Raw genomic sequence first — 19,069 nt, 5'->3', positions numbered from 1 at the left:
GGTGGGTACATGTTATGGGTGCTTATTCTCCCATGTATAGATCCAAACTACAGGCTAATCAATTTAATCATGCCATGTATATATAACTCAAATTAAAACCCCACCTCAAAATATGTTCGGCATGTGATGTAACTTTACCAAATAGTGTACTAATTAATACAAGATCATACCATTTGGTCAGGTGGATCGGTTGATGGCTGTAGGGGTGTTGGGAGGTCCGAATCTGAACCAGCAATTGCAAATCCAATTCCTATTTAACATATATTCTTCTCAGCCCAAACCACATTCCTAATTTTCCTTCTATTTTTTCACGATATGAAATTCCCATTTTTCCCTGTTTTTTGAGCGTTCCCTTGTCAGCTTGGTGAAACGGCCCTGTACAATGCCTGGTAATGTTGGCTTGTAGTCCAATAGGTCTAGAACTAGCCACTGGCCATGATGGTGGCAGCCGTGATAAATGCTGGCATGGGTTGGCTTGTAGTAATGAGCTCACAGCCATGATAATGCTTGGCAATGTTGCATGGTGTCGCATTAAAATGAACAGCAGCGAAGCTGCACATGATAATGCTGGGCAATGGTTGCCTCTGTAGGTAATGGCAAACGCCAACAGTTCTCCAATATATGGTGCAGACAGAGCCATGAATAATGCTGGCAAATGTTGCTTGTAGTAATGGCAGCAGCTGGCAAGTCATGGTGGCAGCCATTGGAATAATGGCTCCAGGCAATGTTGCTTGTAGCTAATGGCAGGCAGGCTTGCCATTAATGTGGCACAGCCATGATAAATCTGCGCAATGGTTGCTTGTAGTAGGATGGCACGCACAGAATGCCATTATGGCTGGGCAACGCGCAAACATGATAAATAGCTGGCAATGGTTGCTTTGTAGTAAATTCCAGAAGCAGCAGCTTGGACAATGGATCCGAGTGGCAGCGCATTGATAATGCTGGCAATGTTGCTTGTAGTAATGGCAGCAAGCTAGCCATTATGGTGCCAAGCCAAGTGATAATGCTGCAGGCAAGGATGTTGCTTGTAGTAATGGCAGCAGCTGCATGAATGGAGTTGCACAAGCGGCATGATAATGCTGGCAAATGTTGCCCTGCTAGTAAATGGCATTGCGACAGCTGCCAAATTATGGTGGCAGGCCTGATAATAGACCTTGGCGAATCAGTTGCTTGCTAGTATATGGCAGCCAGCTGAATATGGTGGCAGCGCCCATAAGACTCAATGCTGGCAATGTTGGGCTTGTAGTAATGGGAAGACAACTGCATAAAAGTTTAGCGCATTGCTAAACGCGTGGTCCCAGGTGGATGACTGCGTGTGAATCAATGGCTCATCAAACCTTTTACATCTGGTTGTCCAATAAATAGATCGCAGCACAATGATGAACAGCAGTAAATTAAAGCGTCAAGTCTATTTTGGTTTGAATAGCGTGAAGGGCTCTAATGCGATTCATCGTCCATAACTAAATCTATTCAGTCTTGCACGCTCTTTAATTCGTACAGAAAATTCATCTTAAGCTAAAATTGTGAGGGATGGTGGCAGATTACTGCTTGTATTACAGTGTAAATCAAAGCTTGCTCCTGCTACAGATGCAAAATGGCACGAATTGTAGATTTCTGTTGGTCGAGGACACAATTGTCTTTTGTTATTTAAAATACAGCTTCAGAGAGAGAGAGAGAGAGAGAGAGAGAGAGATAGAGAAAGAGGGAAGAGAGGAGAGAGAGGGGGGGGAGAAGAGAAGTAGAGGGAGGGGGCGATTAAGAGGAGAGAGGGAGAGAGAGAGAGGTTTAGAGAAGATTGTGCGATCACGAGGTGCAGGTAGAGCAGAGAGAGGGGAGAGTTTTATGAGAGAGAGAGAGAGAGAGAGAGAGAGAGAGAGAGAGAGAGGGAAAAAGAGACAGAGGTAGATAAAGAGAGGGGAGAGGGAGCGAGATAGAGAGACAGAGAGTGTTGTCTGCTGTCTGCTCACTCAGCTGTCCCATAATCCTAACCCTAACGTACTGGAAGGTGAGAAAGCTTTAATTGTGACGTCGTATCGCCGCAGCGCCTGTAGCACCGACGGAAGTGAAGGCCGTCCCCATCTCTCAAGAGTCTGTCGAGGTGTCATGGCAGCCCGTCGACATGCCGTCGGTGATCGGATACGAGATATTCTATGCTCTGCGGGCCGTCGAAGACATGTCACAGTGGAACACCGTCAAGGTGGGTGCATAGTAACAACATTGATTCAGTTAAACACTGAAATAATTAATACCCTGACATATGAACATGACAAATGTAGTTTTGACGTTAACTTTGCATCCTAGCAAGTTTGTCACTCACTGGCTATTAGCTGGCCCCAGACCTCAGCCAGTCTTTAAACACTGTTTATAATAACGTGAGCATATCTGTGCTATATTTATATGTATATGTGACGCTACACTGTGTTATGTATGTATACTCTGTATCTCCTTTAGTACAGAGGTGTTCGTGACAACATGTATGTCATTAACGGTTGTCTCCTCCACGTTTCTTGATCGTTGCTTGCCCCTAGTATATGACTGTTGCCGGTCATTCATAGCATCAGCAGTAAATAATCACAAATGTTCGTGTCAAAATTCATGATTATTTACTCTTGAAAGCATGTTTATGACTAATGGTCTTGGATGCGCTCACCATGCAGGTTGGAGGCCGTCACACGATGTCCGTCGTCATTGAGAATATGGAGCGCATGGCGACCTATGCAATCCAGGTTGGAGCACGCACAGCCAAGGGCATCGGAGTACTCTCTAACCACGCTTTCGTAACCGTCGACCCGAAACGTACGTAGAACGTAGAACTACGAACCCAATCGCACCACCATTCTATTTTCTCGCAGTTGTCGGCATCGATCGTCTTCTTCCTCGTATTTTTAACTTCTTTTTCATTTTCTTCAATTTCATGTTCTTTTTATTAATTCTTTTTTCCCTTTCTTTTTCTTCTTCTTTTACTTCTTCTTTACCTTGTTCGCCTTCTTTCATTTGAATGAGGTCGACTTCGATGCATGATCTATACGTCGTACGCCAAAATGCATGACGCATGGACGCAGTCACGATGGAACATTCGTTAGGAAAATTGCTTGAAATTAGTCGAAATTGTTGGTGGTAAAATGTGCCGGACACTGTTTTCCTCCGAGACGAGTCTGCTTATTAGAGGACGTGTATTTGTATGTTATTCACACGGAAAATAATATACCCTCTTAGCTGTGGCACGCAAAAGCTTTTAGCACTATTTTCCAGTGACCGGCCTCAGCCATTAGAACCTACTTAGTCGGGTGCAGCAAGAAGTGGTGATAATTTGCCGTCATCGGCTTACTACAAGCCGCGTAATTGTTAAGTTAACTTAACCACGTAACCAATTAGTACTGCGGTGACTCAACATGAGGATAATGTGGGTGATTTATAAGTTGAGCATTAATGATGTAGTGTATTTTTCTGTTACTACTATAGGGGTGCCCATGAATGTCATGGCTGTACTGGATCCGACTGAGGACAAGGTGGTGTTATCATGGCAACCTCCAATGGACGTCATTCCCATTAAATATTGGGTACGGTTGTCATGTTTAAAGGATTAAATACAAGTTCTCGTTGAAGCAAGGCACTTAACACTTACTACTTAGCAGCCACATTTCTAGTTGATTAGCAAGCTTCCTGCCTGTTTTGCCTGAAATTGTTAGAATTTGTTGTGTGCTATTGGACACTAGTAGATAGCAGAATTGATTTACATCAACAACTGATCTATCTAGTGATAGAATTGATAGCCCATTGTGACATCAAGCACAGCAGTGTCATCACCCATGTAAGAATATCTCAACAAGTATTGCATTTTCAGTGGCTTGATCCAGTAATTCAACAGATTAAAGCTGTTCTTACACTGTTGTTCACACTATTCCTCCATCGTTTTTCACATTGTACCTTGTCTCCTATGCCACTGTTCCTACATTGATGCTCACTGCATTCCTTTGCCATTTTCACGGTCTTCCTCCATTGTTCACACTGTTTGCTCCATTATTGTTCTCACTGTCCTTGCCTCTGTTCTTTGGGCCATTCCTCCACCACTGCTCACACTGTTCCTTAATTGTTGTACATGCCACTCTTCTGTTATTCACACGATTCCTCCATCTTTGTTTATGCCGTTTTTTGTTGTTGTTCACACCCTTCCTCCATCTTCGTTCACGTCATTATACTCTGTTGTTCACACCCTTCCTCCATCTTCGCTCACATAATTGCTCCTCTGTTGTTCACACCATTCTTCCATCTTCGTTCACGTCATTACTCTGTTGTTCACACCATTCCTCCATCTTCGTTCACGTCATTACTCCTCTGTTGTTCACAGGTCTCATACGGAGCGATGAAAACTTTTAAGGACGAGTACGGTCAGAACAACACGGTCATCTTCGAGTCAAAGTCTAGTGAGGTGTCCGTTGATCAGCTCAAGCTGACCGTCGAGGACTTGGCGCCAAATACCGTCTACCACTTCAATGTGAGTGCGGTGACGATCGCTGACGGCGTGCTGCCTGCCGCGCGCGATAAGACGCGCACCCATATGAGAGGTATGCTTGATATTTTTTGCAAAGGGTATCAAAAAGAATAATTAATTATTAATAGAATAATAAATATTAATAAGTTCAATAAAATATTAGTCAAATTAAGAATCAAAAGAAATATTAAAATTTTAATAAAAAATTTATATGGTGTTTCATATATTGATTTTGTGGTGACTTATTTATCATGTCTGTTGTGTTTTCCAAGCATCTGCTAGTGCTGCTATTAAAAAGTTCTTCCAATCGAAAGAGTTTCTAATAGAAATCACTTAATCCCATCCGATCATCAGCCGCAATGCAAATACAGTCGCGTGACTAAAAACCATAATAAATTCAACTCTTTCACTGGTCGATGCCTTCGTCGCCAACGACAATGCTGTCATTTTGCAGCGCCCTCTGTGATCAGCGCGCCAGTGTTCCGCGGCGCGACGGGTCACAACACGCTCAAGCTGGAGCTGTTCCGCGCGTCGGAGAAGTGGGGTCCGATCGACCACTACCTCGTCGCCGTCGTGCCGGCAGACATGATCGGCAAGGACCCCGAGCAGTTCACCCTCAAGGAGCTGGACGTCGACACCAGGTATGTGTGGAGGGGCGTGTGTGTGTGTGTGTGTGTGCCGTGCGTGCGTGCGTCGCAGTTGCCGTTGTCGTGTGTGTGACCGTCGTGGTGTGTGTGTGTGTGTGACGTGCGCTGCGTGCGTGTGCGTGCATGCGTGGTGTGATGATGTGAACAGCGTGCGTGCGTGTGTGCTGTGGTGCTGTGAGTGCGTGGGCGTGCGGTGCGTCGCTGATGTGCGTGCTGCAGTGCCGTGCGTGCGTGCGCTGCGTGCGTGAGTGCGTGCGTGTGTGCGTGCTGCATGTGTGTGTGCGTTGTGTGTGTGTCGTGCTTGTGAGAGTGATCGTGTGTGTTGCGTGCGTGCGTGCGTGCGTGCGTGCGTGCGTGTGTACGTGAGTGCGTGCATGCGTGCGTGCGTACATGCGTGCGTGTGTTCGCGCTTTCTGTGAGGTGCGTGTTGTTATGTACACGTATACACGTTTGTGTGTGTGTTATTTGTGTACATGTGTACATATCTATGCATGCATGCATGAGGCACGCGTGTGTTTTCATGTACATGTAAACACGTGTATGTGTATAGTATATGCATGTACATAGTTACATGTGATGTTAAAAGTATACATGTACGTGTGTACATACGAACACATATGTACACGTATTCGCTCTTATCCCTCTGAATGTATACGTGTGGTCGGACCTGTATATGTACATGTGATGTTAAAACTATGTCCGTGTGTACGTGTGTGCGTATGAACACACGTGTGCACGTACTCGCTCTGAATGTTACGGTCGGACCTCACAAACTCCCACACTGACAGGGACAAGTGTGTTCATGTGTGCATACCAACACACGTGTACACGTATTCGCTCTTATTAAATACGTGTGGTCACATATCACACTCCCACTCACCCACAGGGATAAGACGAGCTCGGGGAGAGTTCCCGGTCCGTCGGCATACATCGCGGCGCGATTCCGCTCCGACGACTACCCCACCTACCCGAAGTACTTTGAGCTGGGTGACGGCGTTCGCTACGGCAACTACTACAACCGCGAGCTCGTGAAGGACCAGGAGTATCGTGTGTTCGTGCGCGCCGTCGTCGTATCGCAGGGAAACGTGAGTGCGATACAAGCGGTAATTGCAGAGAAGTTCTGACGCGGCAATAAACGTATGTGCCATGAGAAAATGCGAGAAAATGTGTGTAGATAGATTACATGATAATTGATATGTATAATTTTTATGATTAAGTAATATTAACGAAATTAATACCATATTAATGATAATGATAACTGTACTTGAAGCATAGCTAGTGATTTGTCCTAGATATACAGCTGATGTTCTGACATATGTCTATCAAGAATTCGAATAATAATAACTTGGCACGCTATCACCACATCATTAATTTAAGCGCTATGGCTAGTATAACTCGACTATAATATACTATAATGGCATAATATATTATATGGCTATAGTATAGCTCTTTGAAACTTGTGTATGTTGTGTATTACAGAGCCTGCCCACTTCGACGCCGTTCTCTGAGCCAATCAGCCTTGGCGCGGACGTCATGATGGCGTCCGGCGGACCTGAGGACGACAACATATTTGTTGTGATTGGTCCGATCATCGCCGCTGTGCTGTGCTTGTTCGCCGTCATCGCTCTCATCGTCTTTTTGTACAGACGGTACGTGACCGTGGCGCCACATGCTAGAGGCTATGTGCTACTAAGCCGACCCTAGATCGGCCGTTAGGCTAAAGATGGCCGACTAGTGTTTAGAGTAGAAATAGGAGTGGGTAGATAATTCCTCAATCGATCTTTCTTGGGACGTCTTTGTGGAGGCGGAGATTACGATGAGCATGTGTTGTAATGCGGTGATGAAAAATTCTCGTGGTTTTCTGGTAAGTTTGCAGTGAAATCATGGTATTTCTAAGAAGAACGTGACATTACGCATTGATACTATCTGTTCGACTTTGCCTGGGTGTCGCTTGTGGTGAACAGACCGAAACGTGATAAATGACTGTGAGAAATGACCGTGCGCGTGTACCCTATTCGACTTTGCTTGCGGTAATTGGACCGAAACGTGATAACTGACCGCGCGTGCATCCCCTCTACTATCCCGCAGAAAGCGACGGACGCCGAAGTCTCCCGAGCCGACGAAGGTCGCGTACATGGACGTGCCGACGCACCCGTCCGACCCCGTCGAGATGCGGCGTCTCAACTTCCAGACCCCCGGCATGATGAATCACCCGCCGATCCCCTACACGGAGCTCGCCGACCACATCGAGCGTCTCAAGGCCTCAGACTGTCTCAAGTTCTCACAGGAGTACGAGGTACACTCGAGTAGGAGTACGAGGTTTTACAAGACATGGTGGTTTTTCAGGGCGTCGTTTTTCGTGGTTTTTTGGGGTTGTCGTGGTCGCGATGGTGCTATATATAATCGGAAACGATGGTATTTACTCGTGGCTAAGTGACTTGGTCACGAGTCTGCTGTATGATTGTCACATCGTATCGGGATCCAGTCGACTGAATATCCATGTCGAAGAGGAATTCAGTTTAAACTTTTAACCTTCAAGTTCAGAGGTTTCAAGGTTCTCATCTAAATTTTAAAGTTTATATGGTAAAAGACATCATTCATTGGAAGGTTTATCATGCCAATGTGCTGTACAGCCATGTAACTATTCTAATAACAAGAGTCAATTTAAAAACTTATTTCGCTTAGCTGAGAGATTCCAAAATCTTTGCAACGAAGGTGAATTCAGGTGCCCTAGTTTACTCTCTGTGTATGCAACTAAATTGGATGCTTTATTCTCTCGTAGTCGATCGAGCCGGGTCAGCAGTTCACATGGGAGCACTCAAACAAGGAGTACAACAAGCACAAGAATCGCTACGCCAACGTGATCGCCTACGATCACTCGCGCGTCATCCTGCAGCCACTAGAGGGCATCCCGGGCAGTGACTATATCAATGCCAACTACTGCGACGGCTACAGGTAAGTGATTCGCTAACAGAGGTATTCTTGTGGTAGCTCACTGGCGCACAAACAGAAGAACGTCAGTCCATTGCCATCCACGTCACTGTTTCACGTGCTTTTCATTTTTTTCCTTCGCGGAAGAAACAGAATGCATACATCGCCGGGAAAGTGACTCCACCGTTTCTTGCATTTGTTCAGTAATTTCACAGGAAGCAGCACGAGTACATCGGAAGGCTAGGGCCACTACCGTCTCACTCGCGTTTATTCATATTGCAGAAAGCAGTATATAAGGGCGGATAAGCATATGGATTGTGCACGTTTGGTTAGAATTGTGAAACTTGGAACATTGCTTATTCCCTCGACTAGTACACATACATTGCGACGCAGGGGGCGCCACCATCTCACACGCGTTCCTTTGTTTTTGCAGGAAGCAGAACGCGTACATCGCGACTCAGGGCCCGCTCGGAGAGACGTTCGGCGACTTCTGGCGCCTCATGTGGGAGCAGCGCAGCGCGACGATTGTCATGATGACGCGCCTCGAGGAGCGCAACCGCATCAAGTGCGACCAGTACTGGCCGAGCCGAGGCACGGAGACGTACGGCCCGATGCAGGTCACCATCGTCGAGGTCACCGAGCTCGCGACCTACACCATCCGCACGTTCGTCGTGTCGCGGGTAAGCGCGGTCGCCGTAGTGAGCATGACCTGCGTAGTAAGCGCAGGCTGTAGTAAACGTGGCTCTGTAGTAAGTGCGGCCCTATATTAAACTTGACCAACTCTATCACAGGGGACCCGTACTTATGGCTGCCACAAGTGTGAGGAAAGCTGTGATCAGTGTAAGCCCAGCTGTTGTAAACATGGCCGCCATAAGTATGGCTGCCACGAGTGTAAACGAGGCTGTCATCAGTGTAAGCCTGCAGAAGTGTTTCCACTTGCAAGGAGTCGGTTAAGCAGCACCTCGCGCTAGTTATGCGAAAGATTAGTGTCGGGGCTAGCCTTCCATGAACCTGTGGCCACCGTTGCGCATAAGTACGATCACGTGCTGTGCATGTTCTTGTGTTTAACGGAGTCCGCCATCGTTCGCTCGCAGATGGGCTACCCGGACAAGCGGGAGGTGAAGCAGTTTCAGTTCACGGCCTGGCCGGACCACGGCGTGCCGGAGTATCCGACACCCGTGCTAGCGTTCCTGCGCAGGGTGCGAGCCATGACCCCACCCGAGTCCGGACCCATGGTCATCCACTGCAGGTATGTGTATACGTTGGGGTGTGACAGTGATGAAGGAAGAGGGTAGGAGAGATTGATAGAGAGAGGGAGTGAGAGAGAGAAAGAGCGAGAGAGGGGAAGAGAGAGGAGGAAAAGATATTAAGAAAGAGAGAGAGGTCTAGAGAGGGAGAGTGAGAGAGGGGAAGAGATAGAAGGAAAATATATTAAGAGAGAGAGAGGTGGGTATAACAGAGGCAGTGATGAGGGAACACTGAAACTCATACACAGTGACGTTTGTCACATCATTGGAATGAGGGAGAAGTCTTTACTATCATCTCACATTGCCATCAATCAGAGCATGAAAACATGCATGTGCTTTGCTGTTAGACATGTTCCTTATTTCCGAGCAAAACCGACCGGGAATGGGTTTAACTACTAGCCAGTGCAATATGCCAGGTTGTAAGTGCCATTGGGGGGTTCATCGTAATCTACACCACAGCAAAATTCCATTTCCCTCCCGGTATTCTCCTCCAAAATCCCGCCATTATCATCATCTCTCTCTCTCCTTTCTGCAGCGCAGGCGTCGACTGCACGGGGGCTTTCATCGTCACCTACGCAACAGAAAAATTAGAGAGAAAGATCTATCTTTCTTTCCCGTTATTCACCTATAAAATCCCGCTTTGATCATCTCTCTTGTCGTCTGCTGTAGTGAGGGCGTCGGCCATATGGGCGCGTTCATCGTCATATACACCACAGCAAACTCAAGTGTTTCTCTCACGGCATTCTCCTCCAAAATCCTGCCGATATCTTCATCTCTCTCTCTCTCTCTCTCTCCTCTCTGCAGTGCGGGCGTCGGCCGCACGGGGGCATTCATCGTCATCGACGCGATGTTAGAGCGCATCCGCCACGAGAAGACGGTCGACATCTACGGCCACGTGACGTGCCTGCGCGCACAGCGCAACTACATGGTGCAGACCGAGGACCAGTACGTGTTCATCCACGACGCGCTGCTCGAGGCTGTGAGCAGCGGCAACACGGAGGTGCCCGCCCGCAGCCTCTACACGCACATGCAGCGGCTGATGCAGCCCGAGCCCGGGGAGAACGTCACCGGCATGGAGCTTGAGTTCAAGGTGAGAGAGAGGGAAATGGAGGAGGGTGGGGGGATGGGGGAGAGGGGGTGATGCAGCCCGAGCCCGGGGAGAACGTCACCGGCATGGAGCTAGAGTTCAAGGTGTGCGAGGGGCAGGGGAAGGGAGAGGGGAGAGGGAGGAGAGTGGGGGGATGCGGGAGAGGAGGTGATGCAGCCCGAACCCAGGGAGAACGGCACGGGCATGGAGCTTGAGTTCAAGGTGAGCGAGGGGGGAGGGGATGGGAGTGGGGGAGAGGTAGGAAGGGAGGAGGGGGAGGAGGAGGGATGGAGGAGGAAGGGGAGGTGATGCAGCCCGAGCCGGGGGAGAACGTCCCCGGCATGGAGCTAGAGTTCAAGGTGAGCGAGGGGGAGGGATGGGGGCGAGAGAGGGGGAGGATTGAGGTTGGATTAATGATTTACTTACAGTCTGTATGAAAAATTTATGATAAAAATGTGCCACATCCATCTACAGAATGTTCTGTATGGAACTCCGTCTAAATTTCTCCGTCGCTTCTTTTGCAGCGATTAGCAAATGTAAAGGCTCAACCATCTAGATTCATCAGTGCCAACCTGCCAGTGAACAAGTTCAAGAACAGACTTGTCAACATCCTGCCTTGTGAGTCACATCCTGCTATCTGCAATTCAGCCGATTGAGTTTTCTGACTGATTAAGTTGATTCGGTCGATCAGGACGAGAGATTCAATGTAATGTGTTTATCTAATCGGCTTTCAATTCCTTCGCAGATGAATCAACAAGAGTATGTCTGCAGCCAATCAGGGGAGTGGATGGTTCAGACTACATCAACGCAAGCTGGATAGATGTAAGTCACTCCCAGCACACTTTGATTGAAGTTGTCGTGTTTTTTTAAACTAAATAAATCTGACACATAAAGTTCTGTCTAGACGTGTTTATGAAATTAACTTATTGTCAGTGTGATAGTTGAGGGACTGTGCGCTCGTATAAGAGTAGCCCCCCGCATAGCAAGTCATGTAGGGGTCGCTACTATACGAGCACTTTGGTGGCAGCTCGTGTAGGGGGCGCTACTATACGAGCACTTTGGTGGCAGCTCGTGTAGGGGGCGCTTCTATATGAGAACTTTGGTAGGGGCTCATAATAGAGGTCGCTTTTATACGAGTGCTTTGGTGGCAACGTAGTAACACACCGAGATGACTCGCGTCTCCCGCTTCTCACGCGTCAGCCCGCGCTCCCTGTCGCTGTTTGACGTCTCTCACGTGTCTGTGCGATCTATCGCAGGGCTACCGCTACCGCAACGCATACATCGCGACGCAGGGCCCGCTGCCGGAGACGACCGAGGACTTCTGGCGCGTGCTGTGGGAGCACAACTCGACGATCATCGTCATGCTCACCAAGCTCCGAGAGATGGGCCGGGTGAGTGAACGCCGGGTGAGGGCGGGGCAGGGTAGGGGATTTCAAGATTTAGCTTAGTGTTGTTTTTAGTCCTTGGTTTACTGTTAAATGGATGTATGTGCGTGCATGCATGAACGTTGATATATCCATAATCCATAATATATTCGTACATCTTCCATCAGTATTAGCCACCGGCTCAGTTCGACTTCAATCTACGTGTTCAATCATTTTGTTATCTGTTATTATTCAACGCACATCCAGTGTTACGTTTACGTGCATGTACTGATTCTCTGTTCTTCGTGTTTACAGGAGAAGTGTCACCAGTATTGGCCTAGTGAACGATCGGCCCGTTACCAGTACTTCGTTGTCGATCCCATCGCAGAGTACAACATGCCTCAGTACATACTTAGGGAATTTAAGGTTACTGATGCAAGGGTGAGTATTGCTGAGAGGGTCTATGTCTCCCTGGGTACTGCCGGAACGTACCCTGGGTACGGTCCGGTATACTGGAACATACCTTGGTAACTATCTACCTCGCCTACCGTACCTCGCCCCTTCCACTAACGAGTCTAGGGAGTCGCCTACGCCTACTCCCTAACCCTAACCCTAACCATATCAGATAGTTACCAGGGTACGTTCCGGTATACCGGACCGTACCCATGGTACGTTCTGGCAGTACCCAGGGAGACATAGACGCTATGAGCGTGAGTATCGCCTCGGTAAAACGGTTCTCAGCAATCCAATATCGTTCGCGATTCTCTAGCCGAAATATCTCTAGCGATTCGGTCTATATTATTGATGTGATTTTAATGTAAGAGGTTTAAGTCATTTGAAGTTGTCTCATTTATCATTTTAGAGTTTTGTTTTTTAGTTTAAGAACGAAAGTTAAAGAGAGAACGTGTTATTCGCGACACATTCCCTTACTGTTACCATGGCAGCCAGGCATCAGACAGGGCCCGTTGTCAGAAACAAAATTCTTCTTAGTCTTAACATTAGTCTTAACGTGAACTTTGGCTCGTAGACCATTGACAGAAGGTGTATGTGTAGTAGTTTGTCTAAGTCGCTGTGTGCGTGTGGTTTCTACAGGATGGACAGTCGCGGACGGTCAGGCAGTTCCAGTTCACTGACTGGCCTGAGCAGGGCGTGCCCAAGTCTGGTGAGGGCTTCATCGACTTCATTGGACAGGTGCATAAAACGAAGGACCAGTTCGGCCAAGATGGACCCATTACTATACACTGCAGGTGGGGTGCACACTGGTGGATGACGTCAGTGATTTCTATAATTATTATTATTATTATTATTATTATTGCTTTTAGATAATATAGTTTATGTCATTATCTAATTTCTCTGGACACAACTAGCTTGTTATTTGCACTTTGATAAAACCTTTGAAATGATCTTCTATATTTTGCTAGTATTTTACTCTAACCATAGTTCTATATTATTCTTATATTTACTTATGTTATATCTGTCCTGTTTATTCACTGTTTTTATGGGTTTTCCCACATCATCACAGTATGGCATTCAGTAGGACAGCCATATCAATTTGCTGTTCATGTTTTCATCTGCAGCATTTTCGCTGACAGGATGGGGTTACTGGTTAGTCGGCTGTGCTTGTTTTTTTTTGGCCTTCACACTAGCTCGGCAGGATGCACGTGTTACTCGAATGCTCTTCTGTTTTTTGTCCGCAGCGCGGGGGTCGGCAGAACGGGCGTGTTCATCACCCTCAGCATCGTGTTGGAGCGGATGAGATACGAGGGCGTGGTCGACATGTTCCAGACCGTGAAGACACTGCGCACGCAGCGGCCCTGCATGGTGCAGACTGAGGTGAGAGCGGCCGACGCCCCGTAGAGGGCAGCACTGTCCTAGATCTAGGTCGAGAATTTTATGGGGCAGTCGAGAGCATTGCGTGGATCGATTGGTCGGTCGTAGATTTTGCGTGTCTGTCTATGATGTTTTGCTCTAAAACTCATCTTTGAAGTATTACACTGCAAGCTCGCATATAAAATTCATGGGCACAGCGATCTGGATTAGTAGCATTTTCTTTCATAACGTCTTGCTTCTGAGTAATACATTGCAGAAGTGATATATGTATGAAGAATGAGTGTTTGCGTACGCGCTTTTTTTCTTATATAATCGATAAAATTGTCTAACAACTCGTCACGTCTCTTTGCCACCAGGACCAATACCAGTTTTGCTACAAGGCAGCACTCGAATACCTAGGATCGTTCGACCACTACGCGACATGACTACTGTGATCACGTGGCCTCTCCTCGCCTGTATAGCAAGGATGGAGGACGGGACCATGTTAATACCGATGACGAAAATGCCAGTCGTCGAGACGCGCCACCGCGGCGCTAGATGTGAACGATGTGAGCTTACTGCAGGCTGATGCTGCTGTGCCGAACGGTGCTGCCACCTGTACTCAGCAAACGCAACTGTACAATGCATTGAAGCAGTGCTCAATGGTTTAGTGACCTGTGGCTAGTGAACTGTGGCGACCGTGTGAAAAATGGCCGACTGACTGCGCGATACGACGGATCGCCAAAACGAGGACTGCGTGCGGATTTGCAAGACTCCACCGCCACCGGGCTGGTAACCGTGCGCGGTTGAGTGGCGGCTACGGCGAGCGACGCTTGGTCAACACGCCCCGACAAGTGAACACTGCCGCCGTGCCACGTCATCTGCATCGCCCAACTCGCCAAGTAGAATCTCAAATCGCCGGTTAAGTTGCCCACGGCAAGGTTGGTTGGAATGCAGATGTTCTTTTTTATTGATTGTCTATATAATAGTAACGGATCTTGTTGAATGAAGTTTCGTATTAAAACAGTTGAATTGTTCACTCGTTTATATTTCCACCGGAATTAGGGCGTGATTTTAAATTTTGCATGTTTTTTCTAGCACGCGCACGGTTGGTTAAATTTTAATGAGATCCTAATCGAGTAGCTAAGTACACCGATTTCTTTGTGGCGAGACAATTATTTTGACCATTCCTCCGCTTACGACGGACGACTGCGAAAACGAGTGCATGTACACAACACATTTCTGCGTAAGCGTCATTGATCTTTTGTTACCTATGTGAGTGTTGTCTACATCAGCGGAAGTTATAAGTATCTCGCTGCCCACGCCGTTGTAGTCCCGTGAAATGTGAGCATTTATCTTTGTGAAAGCAGATATCGTCATCGCTGTTATACGAATGTAATATGCTCTCTGTGTTGTTAGCATCTCGTCGGCGTTGGAATCGGTCGCGATAATGTATATTCTCCACGTACTGTGAGGTGACCTTCATGATGTTTGCAATTATCGATTGTTGCGATGGATATTTTGTACGTGTTTCATTCATTTCGTATAGGCGCGTCGTAAAGTGTAATGCACTGTCACACTCGATTAAGTAGCTTTCTACTTCCATGGGACGACCATCATGTATGAGAGGTTTTAAAAGCTGAGCTTGTCCCACTATCCCTGGCGATGCTGACGTAATGCGAATTCACTTAAACATTATACACCGCACATTCCTCGACCAATTCGTTAAAAGCGAGCGCAGATATTGAAACACGCAGGGCCTTACCCCCCCCTCCCCCATATCACGTTGAGAATCGTGTACATGTGCGGTAAACGAAAATATTCATCATCAAGTTTCGTCATCAACGTTTTCGTGCATTATTTCAACGCGTCGCTTTCCTTCCGCCGTAAACCTTGCAAACGGTTTGGATGTGCGCGTTCACATGCAAGATTACAGTGTATGTGTCAGTAATGTAGCGTTTAAAAAACATTGCGAGGGTTTTATATCGATGACGAAGTGTCGTCAAAGATCGTAGATTCACTCCATTTGTGATGACCAGACGATTAGTCTGATAGTGCTATGAGTGATTGAAATGTGACAAGAAAGACGCGAGCTATAGGATTGTATAGGCGCATAGCCAGTTTACGCGTGGTCGAAGGCGTCGTGCGCGTGCATGAGTGTAGAAACTTTTATCCGCGGGTGTAACATGGTGGGATCGCTTCCTTGTCACCGTTTTGGTGACGTTATAATTGAGTATAGCATGAATCATTTATATGTAATGTATAAAGTATTTTCCTCGACGTCATGTCGCGCGAATTGAATTTGTTGTACATAAACCGTGCGAACGTTCCCCCTTCAACCAGACTTGTCTATATTTGATGTCATGAATAAGAATAATGTTTAGCTTTGTGAGAATATTAACATTGATTCTAGAGGGGGCCTACTTCAGTGTGTTTCCGCTTAATGTATTGTCTATCTGACAAAATGAACTTGTGCGCATGTCTGTTGATTTTGGCGTACGGTGGCCCAGCTGGATACTACACAATCTTCCTAGGAGAATTTACAGCATCAAAGCCGAACCGCCGTAGACGTTAGTTTGGCCCGTTTGTAAAGTTTCGTGTCGTAACCCACACTTAATGAATAAATGATATACACTGTACGAAATCATCGGCGTGTCTTGTGGATTGATGGTAGTTTTACCTGACTTCACCCCCGCCCCCTATACGCACATTTCTCATTCATGATCAGTCGCTAATACCCTCGTGTTATTCGGTTGCTATAAGCGAGTTCGTAGTTAGCCAAGGGGTTGTGTGACATCACAGGTCACCGGGTCATTTGTGACAAAAATCGATGAAAGCTCGAATACGGCGTGCGCTCTCGGTTCAGTGCGGTTCAGTTCGGTTCGGTACATGTATTCTGCGCACGCATGCAGTCGTTTTTTTCTCTCTGAATATAACGCACAAATAACGCGTGCCCGTATCAGCGAACGAATTCGAACGAGCAGATGTCCTGTTACGTCACACATCCGTCACTGTCACACATCCGCGACACTGTGAAAGCTGTCATCCGCTGAGCACGCCCGTCGATACCGACGCAGCGCTGAGTGAACAGCTCAAGCTGTATGAACCACGGGAGCGTAGCGGGCGCGTTTTCCCTAGATAAACCTATAAAACAAAGAATTAAACCAATTTCGATGAGAGATGAGAGGGGAGAGAGGGAGAAGGCGAAGAGGAGAGAGAGGGAGAAGGCGAAGAAGTGAGATGAGAGGGGAGAGAGAGGGAGAGAGGGACAGAGGCAGCGAGGGGGACGAGAGAGGAGAGAGGGAGGTAGAGAGGGGCAGAGGCAGAGAGGAGAGAGAGAGAGAGAGATGAAGGCAAAGAGGAGAGAGAGGGCGAAGAAGAGAGATGAGAGGGGAGAGAGAGGGGAGAGAGGGAGAAGGCAAAGAAGAGAGTGAGGAGAAGAGAGAGAGGGAGAAGGCGAAGAAGAGAGATGAGAGGAGAGAGAGGGAGGTAGAGAGGGGCAGAGGCAGAGAGGAGAGAGGCGAAGAAGAGAGGGGAGAGAGGGAGGCAGAGAGGGGGACGAGAGAGGAGAGAGGCGAAGAAGCGAGATGAGAGGGGAGAGGGAGAAGGCGAAGAGGAGAGAGAAGGACGAGAGGGAGAAGGCGAAGAAGAGAGATGAGAGGAGAGAGAGGGAGGTAGAGAGGGGCAGAGGCAGAAAGGGGGACGAGGGACGAGATGAGAGATGAGAGAGAGAGGGCGAAGGCGAAGAAGAGAGATGAGAGGAGAGAGAGGGGAGAAGAAGAGAGAGAGAGAGGGGAGAGGAGGAGTAGAGGGGAGAGGAGGAGTAGAGGAGGAAGAGGTGTAGAGGAGGAGTAGAAGTAGAAGAAAAGAGGAGTAAAAAAGTAGAAGAGGAGAGGAGGAGGAGGAGTAGAAGTAGAAGAAAAGAGGAGTAAAAAAGTAGAAGAGGAGAGGAGGAGGAGGAGTAGAAGAAGAGTAGAGGAGGAGGAGGAGTAGAGGTAGAGGAGGAGGAGTAGAGGAAGAGTAGAGGAGGAGTGGGGGAGGAGGAGAGAGGAGAGAGGCGAAGAAGAGAGATGAGAGGGGAGAGAGGAGAGAGGCGAAGAAGAGAGATGAGGGGAGAGAGGGACGAGAGGGAGAAGGCGAAGAAGAGAGATGAGAGGAGAGAGAGGGAGGTAGAGAGAGGAGAGAGGCGAAGAAGAGAGGAGTAGAAGTAGAAGAAGAGTAGAGGGGGAGGAGGAAGAGGAGGAGGAGTAGAAGAGGAGAGGAAGAAGGTAGGAGAGATGGGAGGTAGAGAGGGGCAGAGGCAGAGAGGCGAAGAAGCGAGATGAGAGGGGAGAGAGGAGAGAAGAGGGGAGAGAGGAGAGAGGCGAATAGGAGCGAGAGAGGGACGAGAGGGAGAAGGCGGAGAGGAGAGATGAGAGGCGAGAGAGGGAGAAGGCGAAGGAGAGAGATGGAGAAGGCGAAGAAGAGAGATGAGAGGCGAGAGAGGGAGATGAGAGGGGAGGGAGGGAGAAGGCGAAGAAGAGAGATGGGAGGTAGAGAGGGGCAGAGGCAGAGAGGGGGACGAGAGAGGGACAGAGGCAGAGAGGGGGACGAGAGACGAAGAAGAGATGAGGGGTGAGAGGGAGAAGGCAAAGAAGAGATGAGAGGGGAGAGAGGGAGAAGGCGGAGAGGAGACAGAGAGAGAGACGAAGAAGAGGGCAGAGGCAGGGAAGGGGACGAGAGGAGAGAGGGACGTGAGGGAGAAGGCGAAGAGAGATGAGAGGGGAGAGAGGGAGAAGGCGAAGAAGAGAGATGAGAGGAGAGAGGGGCAGAGGCAGAAAGAGGCGAAGAAGAGAGATGAGAGGGGAGGGGAGAGGGGAGCGAGGGAGGTAGCGAGAGAATAACATTCTGTACCCAACGGTAGGTCGGCAGCGGCGGCTCGGCGATGTTCGACGTTGAACGAGATGACTCCTTACCCAACCCGCATGCAACGACGTCATTAATGTTCCTTACAAGATTACGTGTAACGGGGAGAGAGGGAGAAGGCGAAGAAGAGAGATGAGAGGGGAGAGAGGGAGAAGGCGAAGGCGATGAGAGGGGTGAGAGGGAGATGAGAGGGGAGAGAGGTAAGGCGAAGAAGAGAGATGAGAGGGACGAGATGGAGAAGGCGAAGAAGATGAGAGGGGAGAGAGGGAGGTAGAGAGGAGAGACGCGAAGAAGAGAGATGAGAGAGGGAGAAGGCGAACAAGAGAGATGAGAGGGACGAGATGGAGAAGGCGAAGAAGAGAGAGAGGCACGAGAGGGAGAAGGCAAAGAAGAGAGATGGGAGGGGAGAGAGGGAGAAGGCGACAGAGAGAGAGAGGGAGAAGGCGAAGAAGAGAGATGAGATGAGGGGAGAGAGGGACGAGAGGAGAGAGAGAGAGACGAGAGGCTATGTTGGCTCTTTGTTCGACGTTGAATGAGATGGCCCCGTGTTTCATAAACGCGCCCGTGTTTCATAAACGCTATGCTTT

General features: G+C 48.3%; 1 protein-coding gene across 1 annotated transcript in view; it reads left to right on the top strand.

The window, feature by feature from the left end:
- The window catches only part of LOC106821340 (tyrosine-protein phosphatase Lar-like), a 33,160-nt gene extending 16,936 nt beyond the window's left edge, over positions 1 to 16,224 (top strand). Inside the window, exons 12-30 of the mRNA XM_014826096.1 lie at positions 2,043 to 2,197; positions 2,658 to 2,796; positions 3,463 to 3,560; positions 4,349 to 4,565; positions 4,947 to 5,133; positions 6,026 to 6,224; positions 6,619 to 6,788; positions 7,228 to 7,435; positions 7,922 to 8,094; positions 8,504 to 8,750; positions 9,165 to 9,319; positions 10,122 to 10,407; positions 10,929 to 11,022; positions 11,150 to 11,226; positions 11,661 to 11,810; positions 12,084 to 12,209; positions 12,861 to 13,015; positions 13,466 to 13,601; positions 13,955 to 16,224. Coding sequence (XP_014681582.1) covers positions 2,043 to 2,197; positions 2,658 to 2,796; positions 3,463 to 3,560; positions 4,349 to 4,565; positions 4,947 to 5,133; positions 6,026 to 6,224; positions 6,619 to 6,788; positions 7,228 to 7,435; positions 7,922 to 8,094; positions 8,504 to 8,750; positions 9,165 to 9,319; positions 10,122 to 10,407; positions 10,929 to 11,022; positions 11,150 to 11,226; positions 11,661 to 11,810; positions 12,084 to 12,209; positions 12,861 to 13,015; positions 13,466 to 13,601; positions 13,955 to 14,023 — 3,041 coding nt within the window. The 3' untranslated portion in view covers positions 14,024 to 16,224. The remainder of the gene's footprint in view (positions 1 to 2,042; positions 2,198 to 2,657; positions 2,797 to 3,462; positions 3,561 to 4,348; positions 4,566 to 4,946; positions 5,134 to 6,025; positions 6,225 to 6,618; positions 6,789 to 7,227; positions 7,436 to 7,921; positions 8,095 to 8,503; positions 8,751 to 9,164; positions 9,320 to 10,121; positions 10,408 to 10,928; positions 11,023 to 11,149; positions 11,227 to 11,660; positions 11,811 to 12,083; positions 12,210 to 12,860; positions 13,016 to 13,465; positions 13,602 to 13,954) is intronic.
- Positions 16,225 to 19,069: the final 2,845 nt, after the last annotated feature.

Source organism: Priapulus caudatus, unplaced genomic scaffold (assembly GCF_000485595.1).
Source record: "Priapulus caudatus unplaced genomic scaffold, Priapulus_caudatus-5.0.1 Scaffold69, whole genome shotgun sequence".
Lineage (NCBI taxonomy): Eukaryota > Metazoa > Priapulida > Priapulimorpha > Priapulimorphida > Priapulidae > Priapulus > Priapulus caudatus.
The sequence above is the reverse complement of the archived record's forward strand: the minus strand, read 5'-3'. Positions and strand labels throughout refer to the sequence as shown.